The following is a 12,020-nucleotide window of genomic DNA, read 5'->3' as shown; positions in this document are numbered from 1 at the left end:
TTGGGTTTCCCGCCCTTGGAGAGGAGTCGTGAAGCGAGGAGATGGGCTGTAAACTGGGATTGCAGATGGGCTTTCTGCACAATGTGTTTAGAACTATTGGGCTGGTTCGAAATTTGAGCCCGCTAACAAATTGTTGGATCCAGCCTGGCCCAAGCGGCCTAGCCTGCCAGGCAGTGCCAGTGGCAACAAATGTTTTTCCTTTTCCCCCTCAAAAAAATGTTTTCCTTTTAATTAATCAGTGGCAACAAATTGTTGGAGCCAATATAATTTTTTCTTTCTTTTCCGCGGGGAAGTGTCCGGAGATTTTAGCATTAGAAACAAGAGGCGATTGTCTGGTATCATAAGAAGTAGAAGCCGATACCGCTGTTTATATTTCTATAAACTTAAGAAAAATCGGAATCGAAAATAAAGCTTAAATCAAACTTTACCTGAGTGTGCAATGTGAACAGGCACAGCTGCATTTCCAAAAGTTAATTTGCGTGCTTCAGAATGTACATGGTATACTGCCACATGCCTAAACACACGGTGCAGCTATTCTGCTCAGCTTATATAGTTATATTGATCCTATTTCCTTCTAAAAAAGCAAGGAAAGATGGTACTTTTAGTATCTCTGTCGTGACAACGTTGGTCAAGTTGTATATACGTAGCAGATGGGCTTTTAGGTACTGTTTGGTTCTAGGGTCGAAGTGAGCCAACCCACTTCGACCCATGTTTAGTTGGAGAGGATGGAGGTTGGATCTAACCTAGTAGAGGAATATTCCTCATAGATCCGGGTTCATCCGATCTAAAAAAGAATGAATCACCCCAACCCACTTGAATGGCGTCCGTGTCCATTTCTTCTCGCACTCGTCCTCCCCGCGTTCGCGTCCGCGCGCCCGTCCGACGCCAGCGCCGCCCTCCACTGGCGCCAACAGGGAGGTGCACGGGCTGGGGAGGTGCGCCGGGCGAGCTCGAGCCCCGCCGCGGCCGGGCTAGCTTGATGGGGAGGAGGACCTCCAGCGGCAGGGATGAGGTGGCGCAGGGAGGCGGACCGCCAACGCGGGGGCTCGGTGGGGAAGGAGGTTGGCTTGCGGGGAGGAGAGGAGGAGGAAGATGGAAGGGAGGGAAAAAAGAGAGAGAGGCTAACAGGTGAGCCCCGCAGCTGACAGGTAGGGTCCACAACTAACGGTGTTAAATAAACATCCATCCCAACCTCCTCAACCAGCTCAGCCAAATAAAAAATTAGATCCAACCCATCCTTCCAATCAAATAACAGATGGATCAGCTCCAACTCAGAAAAATGGATCGGCTCCAACCCAACCCACGTGGTTCCAAAACAAACACTATCTCCGGTCGAGACGCTAGCACCTTGCAGCTATCCCGGATCAGTGTCGGAGTCCTTCTCCACACCGCTGGCAGGCAAGTTGCTGACACAGGGCATCCTTGTGGGGATATTCCCATGGCGTGGCCGGAACATTCCCTCCCATGCTTCAAGCAGGTCTGCGTTCTCCCATGGGCCATGCCCCCAGCGCGGGCGGGCAGGCGTTCGTCCTGGGGAAAAAATCTGCTGTCTACAAGAAACCACGACGCGTCGCGCCGCACCGCGCTTCTGATTCGCTGCTCCGCCGCTATCACACAAAAAGGAGGCCGTGCGCGTGTCACTGACTCACTGGCTCCGTGGCTCCAGGGGGCTCGTCGCCGCCTCGTCGGGTCGTAAGAAATGGCGTGATCAAGGCGGGCAGGCAGCTGCCTTGAACGCTGAAAGCAAACACCGAACAGTGTGCCGGTGCCGCCGCGAACCGGCGAGCGAGCGTGCGCGCGTGATGACCGGTGATGCATTTGCGGCGGTGCCGGGCAGATGAGCAGAGCAGACGACGGCGACGCGCCGAGCACGCCGGGCCTGGTGGTGGAGGGAGAGCCCCTGGGAGGCCAGGAGAAGAGCAGATTAATGCACGTCGCTGGCTCGAGAGGGAATCTGGCCGGGATATTAGTGCGCTCTGCGCTGCTGCGGGCGATGATAGAAGAAGTGGAGCGTGCGCGCGCGATGACCGGTGATGCATTTGCGGCGGTGGCGGGCAGATGAGCAGAGTAGACGACGGCGACGCGCCGAGCACGCCGGGCCTGGTGGTGGAGAGGGGAGAGCCCTTGGGAGGCCAGGAGAAGAGCAGATTCGCTGTCTCGAGAGGGAATCTGGCCGGGATATTACTGCGCTCTGCGCTGCGGGCGATGATAAAAGAAGTGCCATCCTGCTCCCGTCTCTCTCGTTGTTTGAGCAGCAGTTTTTCTGCAGCTTTTGAGTTTTTTCTGAAAAGCTGTTGCTGCCTTTTTTTTCATCTTAAAAACCAATACTAGCTTTTAGAAAATGTGTTTAACTTTCCGAGCTTAAAAAGTTAAAAAAAACTCATAAAATTAAGCTTTTCATATAAACTCAGTTTTTCGGAAGCTACATGCTACATGAGAAAATCGTTGTTTGTTTGAGCTTCTGGCTTTTCACGCTGAGAAGCTGCCAGGAAATTCAAACAAACAAGTCCTCAATCGGTTGTCGCAGGTATTGGTCCAAGCCCAACTACGCATTGTGTGATGGATGAAGGTGCTTCTCCTTGACCTAGGCAGCGACTTCTCCGGCCTCCCCCGGGTCCTCTCACTTTCCACGTCCGTCTTATTGATCCTTGTCACGGGACATGGAGGCATATGTAGCTCAAACTGAGGACTTTTTATACTTTATTTTTATTTAGAAATTGTACTACGTAGAATCAAACAAATAATGTATGAACTTGAATCATAAAAGTATTATCATAATCCAACTATACGAGCGTTGTTAGCGCTACAAGTAGTAACTTGCCACTTAATTCGAGCGTAGTACACGTTGAGGTTGACCTAGGTAGGCAGTAAGCTTGACACTCCGTTTGTGCGAGCGTACACACATATTGGCGCCATACCCATCTGCAATCTTTGTAAACCATGTCTAGTCAGCACCAACCAGCAGCACGTGGGCCTGTTCGCTTCAGCTTATTCAACCGGCTTATCAGCCACCAAACAGTATTTTTCTCTCACAATAAATCAGCCGTTTCGACTTTTCGGCCGGCTTATAAGCTGAAGCGAACAGGCTAATTACTGAACGACATCGAATCTCCCTCTAGGCGCACTAGCAAAAATAAAGATTTGTTTCGAAAAAAGGAAATTCATTTCTACGTGTGACATAGGACGCGCACATTGAAAGATAAGAAGAGGGAACAAAAAAAATCAAGATCGGTCTAAAAGGAAAAACCAATAATGGCCGCTCGAACATGCGGTCTGCAAAGCAAAAATCCAAACACTACGTACCAGTCGTACCGAGTTTTTCAAACCAGTTGGACTCGGCCTTTGTCACTTGCCCTCCCCCCCACACCCAAATTTCCAAACCGCGCATCAGATCGCAGAGCAACAAAGACACGGCAAGGCCGGCCTTTGGATCCTGCCACGAGCCGTACGCGTACAAAACGAAAGAGACCAACGCTACCGATCGCTGTCAACGACGGCAGCAGCTAGCCACGGCCACGAATAAAAAAACTTCCCCGCCGATCAACCCGGCCCGTCGCGCCAAGAAGCCCCGAGCTTGCAGACAAGTTAACGGGCAGCAGAGCTCCTGTAATCCCACTTGGCGTTTGAATTAGCCTGCCACGCTGCCAGCCCGCGTGCGACAGGGACATGCTCCTTGATCGGATCAAGACCGAGCCCCGATCAATCAGTTTGGGTGTAATAAACTAGCTAGTAGTCGTTGGGGGAAGAACTATGCGAGGCATTGTTTCATTCAAAGTGTCGTCGTCTTCTTAAAAAACGAAGCTGGTCGATGCCAAAGGATAATCCTGATTAGTACATGTTCGGGGGGCAATAATGCTAGAGTAAACAACCATTTCGCGCTCGCGCAATCAACCCTCGATGAATGGCGGTTGACGGACGGCGAAGATCGCATTGTTAAGTGTACAGTGTACTCGATGCGTACACAAATACTGCAAAAAATTCTTGTATTTTTTTCTAGACATGGCGGGATATTTTCTTTCTCTCTCTCTTTCTCGTTCCCTTGACTTTGTGTGGATGAGCTAGTACGTATACATAATGATATTTGAGGGAGGATGAGCTACGATAATATCCACTCTATTTTGAAAAACAATAATAATATCCACTCGCTTTGGATTAACGCGTGATATCTTACGATGACTTGGCACGGCCTTAAAGGTAATGCCTTCCTTGATGCCAATCGCGAACGCCAGCCAACAGGTAGGAGAGCCTGCAGGATCGACGACAATGCAAGGACATCGACCCCCGGGCACATTTTACAGCCAGAATGCTTCTGTACTTGGGCGATGGGCGTAACCAGAGCACGAAAACGCGAGCATCAAGCTGATGCGACTTGCTTGCAATGCCTAGCATATTCAACGAGATCCATCTCTTTCAGGCGCGTCGCGTGCGCACTTATCTGCTTGCGGTTGGAGGCCTTGATCAGCTATACCAAATACACTGATCCAAGATTAGCGAGGCGAGTGCGCCATCAACTAGCACCGGCGTCATCGCACGGGTAGGTGGTTTCCGAGACAGAAAACAATAATGGCTCTAGTGCATAATGGACTAATGGAGAGCCTTGGTGCCATGACCACTCTCCATGTGGAGTTCATGGGGTACATACTCCCTCCATACTCGCAAAGGAAGTCGTTTTGGACAGCAACACCGTCTCCAAAGTATTACTTTGACTCCTTATTTTTATAAAAATATTTATCAAAAAGTGATATATGTATATTTTTATGAAAGTATTTTTCAAGACAAATCTATTTATATGGCTTTTACATTTCCAAACTCAATAATTTAAAAGTTATTCATGATTTATATTCCTAATGTTTGACCAAGCTTTATCCAAAACGACTTCCTTTGCGAGTATGGGGGGAGTACATGTCATGTGGGCGGGAACTGTTGTTATCTCATTATCTCAGGCAGGTCTCAGCTCGCTTGAAAAAAAAAATACCATCACTAGGAGCATTGCGTGCTCCCTGTGGATAACCAGCGTAAGCACGTCACGCATCAGGGACGGAATCTGCCAGTAGTGTTCTCTCTCATGCCCCGCGTGCGTCATGCGCCCGTGCCCGTCCGCCAAACCGTCCAGATCCATCTGGCCTTTTCACCACCTGGTACTGGTAGTGCTGGCTGATGCGTCTTCTGATAGTCAAAAGAGGGGAACAGATTCATCATGGGCCTGAATCCTGACCAGCATCCCTATACTTCGCCAAGGTAGAATAAAATTACATCCTCAGTTTATACAGCCAGCTTATCAGTCATCAAACAGCGTTTTTCTCTCACGACAAATCAGTCGTTTTAACTTTTCAGCCGATTTAAAAGTATTAGATTACACGCTTCGATGGCCTCCCCCTTGTTTGTTCGTTTACTGGCTGTGCACCGGCCTAATAAGTTGGCATGCAAGATAAGCTGATAGATAAGCAATCACCCTGCTCCTCGGTGTTCGTTTCGAGAGAGATCATTCGGATTAAGCAAAGCAACCAACCGACCAACCAACCACCGTCCTACGCCGACTGACTGCCGATGCATCACGAAAATGCCGCTTGGATCAACGCGCTGATCTGATCAGTCAGGTGTCCGTGGCTCAGCTGGCAGCGCCCGATTTAGACAGATGGCCCGGCCGGGCATCACTGAGGAACGAACGGCCATCTATCTCAGTTTCAGGGAATGATAACTTGTCCAAGAACGTCATCTTGTACTAGCAATAACCCTCTTTTTTTCCCCTTCTTCTGGCGCTTCTGATTAGCTAGGTCCTGTTTGATACAAATTCCTATGATTAGTTAGGTCTTGTTTGATACAAACTCCTAAAGTTTACTAAAGTTTAGGACCCTCAAATTGTTAGTCCTAAAGTTTAGTATAGGGCTGTTTGGATGGACTACTAAAACCTTAAAGAGAAAATATCATTTTTACCCCCCAATTACTCCTCTAAACTACCCTGCATTATTCACGTCATTAATGCATGCGAGGGCAGTAGGGGTAAAGGGGGACTTGGAGACCACTTTTAGAAGAAATAGGATCCATAAGTACCCTTGGCCCTCCTAATGAAAATGGTGCTCCTAAAATTTGGAAGGGCACTTTTAGGACCCATGTTTGGATGCACAAGTCCTAAAAGTGTTCTAAAAATGGACTCCTAACCTTTAGGAGGGTGTATCCAAACAGGGCCTTAGGGGGTGTTTGGATACGATGTGCTAAACTTTAGCAGGGTCACATCGGATGTTCGAATGCTAATTAGGAGAACTAAATATGAACTAATTACAAAACTAATTGCATAGATGGAGTCTAATTCGCGAGACGAATCTATTAAGCCTAATTAGTCCATAATTTGACAATGTGGTGCTACAGTAACCATTTGCTAATGATGGATTAATTAACCTTAATAGATATTGCAATTAGACTATATTTAATACTTCTAATTAGTATCAAACATCCGATGTGACAAATACTAAAGTTTAGCGGCACCCCCTTAACCAATTGCCGCTTCAGACTTGAGAGGTTCTGATCGGCGAGAGACGAAGCCGAAAGGGGCGTTGCCATTTGGTGCCGGTTTTTATCAGTCAGCCCGTGGGTGCGCCCTGTCTCGCATGATTTCGCTTTTACGGTCTATGATTACGAGACGCTAAATAATCCACCACCACCACCAGGCACCAGCGCTCCGAGCGCGTGCCGGTCGAGTCGATCCTCTGATGGACCACACCACTGGTAATGGTAATGCTGCGGTGCCTTTTCGGCCTTTTCCATTTCCTCGGCGAAAATGACCGGCAACGACACAAGCATGAATGTAGTATGACCGAGTCCACCGGCTGGGTGCCTATGGCTCATAATTTCCATGGCCTTTCCCTGACAATTGCTTGCACGGTTTCACGGATTGACGGGTAGATGCATCAAGCTAACATCTGAGGCAGTAGTAGTAGAAAACTTCAGTTTGTCACTCGTTATCCTCGTCATAGAGACTCCCACTAGCTCTAGCATACGAGAAGAAAGGCATGCTACTTTGAGAAGCGAAAAACAAAACAAAAAAAAGACAGCGAGAGGAATGGCACTTTTGGTAGCTGGTAGTAGTACACGGAAATGCCTCTTGCGAAAAAAATACAGGGTGGACGGGAAGGTCAGCGAAGTCTGTCTACTACGCCCCTATCATGCTTTGCTATCAGAGTTGTATGGACGCGTTGGATTGTACACTAGCAGTCGCCTTTCGGAGTCTCTGACGATGCAGAAGAGCCAGACGCCAAAGGGTACCAAACGGAGGCATCCCTTTTGGCTTTTGGCCCCCAATTTCTTACCACGCCCCGCTACGCCGCGCCGTTCGTGCGCGCTGGCCTTTGTCGCCCGCTTGCCCGGCGCCTTGTGCCCTTGTCCAGTTGTCCGGCCTCCGCCTCGCCGTGTCCGGCGCTCCCGGTCCCGCACGCACGAACCCAACAAAAACCGTGGCCGGACGGGTCCCTTCGGCCACAAAACTAGGATCGGTGCGCGGTGTTCCAGGAACGCGGCCACTCCTCGCGCTCCTCGAGCCGGGGCGCCGATCGGCGATCGGCTTGCAAAGATGACTACACGGAGCTGCAAAAAGTTCAGGCAGGCTCCGGTCAACCCTCCAGCCCGGTAGCACTAACACGATGCCGTCTCGGCTAAAGAAAAAAAAAAGAACGATCTGGAGCCAAAAAATAACAGGGGCGCGAGAACTTTGGGGAGTTCTTTGGGACACATGTTTCACGTACAGTGGTATAGTAGAAAGATGCCATTGGGGTCGGCCGGTCGGGGAAAGCTTGGTCCTAGTTTTTGCGAATACGATGCCGCAAATAGTTTGTGCGAGGCGTGCTCCTCTCCTGAGATTGATCGTTTTGGGTTGGTGGAGGCAGACGACTAGACGAGGACGACGAGGATTTGTGGCAACTTTGCTGCTCGATTATTCTGATTCCGTTGCGCAATGTGGATAGTAGTATCCAGCGGCAGTAATCTTACGCTAGTTTGTAGAGCGGCATCTCACCTGGATGCCTTGGCATCGTCACATCACAGGTTGAGAGTTGAGTCTGGATCCGTCGCTATGGCAAACGGTTCAGCTTCTTCCGGTTTCTTTTCTTTCTTTCTTTCCTTTAATCATGGATCAGGACGAGTTCCGTGGTTAATTTGGATGCAAAGATGCCAAATTCTGCCATTAATCATAAGGATTAAAAGCTGAGATGTTTTTTAGCGGATAAAAAAGCTGGTATTTTTTATACTGCTGCAGCTCCTAAAACGTTGCTGTCGAGACTTCGCAATTATCAGAGCGTTGATTCCAAGATCATCGACGAGATTTGTTCACAGGTACTACCCTCCTCATTTCAAATTATAAGTCGTTTTGACGGTTCATAGATATTATCGTGCATTTAAAGCGTCGTTTCATAATCTTCTCCGATATACCAATACACACTACCGAGCTAACGTTTAAATAGACAGTGTCAATGAGAAAGCAACAGGATAATCTAAGCATCTCGCGATTAAAATCGCATACCTGTCCTGCCGAAGTACACTGTGCACCTAGTATTATACAGGAATGATCACTAGTGGCGCTGTCAATGGGTGCGTAGCGTAGCCTGAGGGGCTAGGCTAGGAATTGTTCCCCCAAAGCCCCAAGGCCCCAAGGCTGAGGACAAAATCGCCCAGCTCGGGAGCCCCGGCCCGGGGCGATGGATACGACGAGGGGGACGCACCCGCACACCGCACCGCACCACCCAAACGGCTATAATTAGGCGGTTCCAAACGAATCGCCCCCTCTCGCTTCTGCGCCGGCGACCCGCGGATCCCCCACTAATCACCGCCGCGTGCCAGCCCGAGCCCCCCCTGCCGAGGTCCCCGCCTGCGGCCCTGCCACGGCCAGCGGCGGAGAGCTCCGGCCCGGAAGAGCGCCGGCCGCCGGAGTTTCGCCCCCACGGCGGGCGATCGCCGGGGACGTCGTGACCACCGGCACCCCATCCGCGTCCGGCTCGATCGGCGCGCCATTGGAGCTGCTGCTCGCGCGCGGCGGGTTCTTCCCGGGGGGATTTTGCCGTTCCTCCCCGTCGCCCTCCTCACCCCCGGCCGCCCGGCGTCTCGGTCGGATTCGTTCGCTCCGGCGGGTGTCGGGGTTCCTCCTGGCCGTGGGCGGGGCACCGCGATGCCGGAGGCGGGGCACTACGGGTACAAGAAGACCGACGGCATCTGCGACGGCGTGTGCGGCGAGGTGAGCACCGCTCCTCCGCCCGCTCCTCCGCCCGCTCCGCTTCCTTGCCTTCCTCCGCTGCCAGATCTGCCACGCGCGGCGTGGGGGCAGGTTCCTTGGCCCGCCGAGACGCTTCTCTGCCGGGGGTGCCTGGCGCATTCGGCCCTCGGGCCGCGCGCTCGTGGCGTCCCGTACCCGCCATGATTCCGTCGCGCGTGTGGTGTGCAGCGTGCAAAGTTCCGGGTTTTGGATAGGATGCCGGTCGGAATTTTGGGGGGGGGGGGGGGGGGGGGGGGGGGGTTGGCTTTTGGCGTGGAGGTCGTTGCCTGTTCCATGCCCGTGCGTTGTCGTTGATCTGCCCTGGCATGGGCGCCGGGGGGCATTAGGTGTTGGCGGTGGAGTTACGGAGTCTGAATTCCTCACGCCTTTTGGGTGGCAGAATCTCCCGACGTGGCGGAATTGCGTGTTCCGGCGTGACATTTTGGAGCTTGGGAATATGTCTTTGGATGAGTTTGGGGAAGACTCTTCTGCTTTCTTGATTCTGTCACGAGGACTCTCGTGATGCCCGAGTTTAGGGCTTTTTGCGAATTTGCAGAATTTTGGAATGGTTAATCCCTTTGGACGGATAGGAAAAGTTGTGCAGCCTTTTGGTGACCATGGCAGTTAGTGGCCTTAAGTGTTGTTGTTACCAAAGCTGATTTAGTTCAGTTGGGCATTTCTAGTTCTAATGCTTTAGGTCCGCTGTTCCTAGTTTATATGATTTTGCTAACCTCGTGCTCGTTTTTGTCTTTAGTTTTCTGCGTTTGAGCATGCAGTTGCGTCATTAGGTTTTGTTCTTTGCTAGTTCTGTGCGGTGCTAGTCAGCTTCTGCTTAGCTTTTGATGCTTTTTCCTGGAAATAACAAACCTTGTGCTGCGAAAGGTGATGTTTGGGATATTGCTTCAGGAGTTTCTCTCTCTTTGGTAAGCTGGCTTTGATTCTGCCAAAGTTTGTTGCTTTGGGGATAGATAGTGGCGAATACTGTTTAAGTTCGTAAAAAGAAGACGTGGATACTAGAGTTTTAAATGGTTCAGTTGAGTAGTTGTATGTAGATAGCTGGTGTTCTTATTTGTTTTACGGATTTCCTTTTGTCCACTATTGCTTGTTTGATTTCTTATATGGTTCATGCATTCATTTGCAGCCTGCGTCAAAGGCAGCTCTGACCATGTCAAGGTTAAAGTGTGCGCTACGGGGATTTGATCTCAGGGCACTTATGGCCCTCTTGATTGGTGTGCCAATCCTAATCTTAATGATATATGCGCATGGTCAGAAGGTCACATACTTCCTCCGGCCAATCTGGGAATCTCCTCCCCAGCCCTTCAAGACAATCCCTCACTACTACCATGAGAATGTCACCATGGAGAATCTCTGTAAGTTACATGGGTGGAAGGTCCGGGATACTCCTCGCCGTGTGTTTGATGCTGTACTCTTCAGCAATGAGCTTGATATACTCGAAATCCGTTGGAATGAACTAAGTCCCTATGTGTCAGAGTTTGTGCTTCTTGAGTCCAACTCAACCTTCACTGGCATGAAAAAGCCCCTCCACTTCAAGGAAAACCGTCATCGCTTTGGATTTGCTGAATCACGGCTGACATATGGTATGGTCGGGGGAAGGTTCATGAAGGGGGAGAACCCATTTGTTGAGGAGTCATATCAGAGGGTTGCCCTGGACCAGCTTATTAGGATTGCAAAAATAGAAGATGATGACCTGCTGATCATGTCGGATGTTGATGAAATCCCAAGCGGCCACACAATTGATCTCTTGAGGTGGTGTGACAACATTCCAGACATTCTTCATCTTCAGCTCAGGAATTATCTTTACTCGTTTGAGTTTTTCCTGGATGATAAGAGCTGGAGGGCATCAATACACAGGTACCGATCTGGAAAGACGAGGTATGCACACTTCCGGCAGACAGATGAGCTTCTTGCTGATTCAGGGTGGCATTGCAGCTTTTGCTTCCGCTACATTAGCGATTTTGCCTTCAAAATGCAAGCTTATAGTCATGTTGACCGGATCAGGTTCAAGTACTTTCTGAACCCTGAAAGGATTCAAGATGTCATCTGCAGAGGGGCAGATCTTTTTGATATGCTTCCAGAAGAATACACATTCCAAGAAATCATTGCCAAGCTGGGGCCGATCCCAAGCACATATTCTGCCGTTCATCTTCCTAGTTATCTGCTAAAGAATGTTGACCGGTTTAAATATCTTCTACCGGGCAACTGCAGAAGAGAAAGTGGCTAATTCTATGGTTTACCCTGCAATCTGCTGTGCATGGGTGCCACTGCACATTTGTTGTCTCTAGCGAGGCCCAGATGGCTGTGGCGGTTGCATCTGGTATGATTGGCTAACATAGTCAGACAATTGCTTGGGGAAGTGGTCTGTGGATGAGAGAAGTCGATGACTTTGTGCTGTGTAATGGAACTTGGGGAAGGGATCTAACAGCATAGCGCGTGCTTGATCCTGGCTGGGCTGTACCTTCCAGACGAGATGATGAACTGTGTGTGTGAGTACAACCAGGTGTTATTGTCATCCATTACTTCCCTGATTGATATATAAACTCAAAACTGTTGTAGATTGCAAAATCAAGTGATATTTCAGAACTACATGTTGTAGAAAACCAGTCTTACTCTGCATACAATTTACATACGCATATGTTCCTATTTTCGGGTTGCTATTGTGCTGCCTTCCATTGATGAGCGTCCCTAAATTTCTGTTCCTTGAGCAAACCTCTGGCTTCAAGAATACTTGACCGCGTTAAATTTCTGACTTCTTGTCGTGACATGG

At 49.8% G+C, this 12,020-nt stretch overlaps 1 protein-coding gene across 1 annotated transcript; it reads left to right on the top strand.

Moving 5' to 3' along the window:
- Window positions 1-8,714: 8,714 nt before the first annotated feature.
- On the top strand, window positions 8,715-11,896 carry LOC117864309 (uncharacterized). The gene is made up of 2 exons (XM_034748359.2): window positions 8,715-9,217; window positions 10,377-11,896. Exons 1-2 carry the CDS (start codon window positions 9,152-9,154, stop codon window positions 11,475-11,477), a joined length of 1,167 nt encoding a protein of 388 aa, XP_034604250.1. The 5' UTR covers window positions 8,715-9,151; the 3' UTR covers window positions 11,478-11,896.
- The last annotated feature ends 124 nt before the right edge of the window (window positions 11,897-12,020 follow it).

This window comes from Setaria viridis, chromosome 7 (assembly GCF_005286985.2).
Source record: "Setaria viridis chromosome 7, Setaria_viridis_v4.0, whole genome shotgun sequence".
NCBI classification, from domain to species: domain Eukaryota; kingdom Viridiplantae; phylum Streptophyta; class Magnoliopsida; order Poales; family Poaceae; genus Setaria; species Setaria viridis.
This window is presented reverse-complemented; position numbering and strand designations above follow the sequence as displayed.

Bases quoted from the DNA above. Each gene is read 5' to 3' on its own strand.
- LOC117864309 (XM_034748359.2), top strand. From the start codon at position 9,152: ATGCCGGAGGCGGGGCACTACGGGTACAAGAAGACCGACGGCATCTGC. The intron at 9,218-10,376 runs GTGAGCACCGCT...ATTCATTTGCAG, and splicing joins GCGACGGCGTGTGCGGCGAG to CCTGCGTCAAAGGCAGCTCT.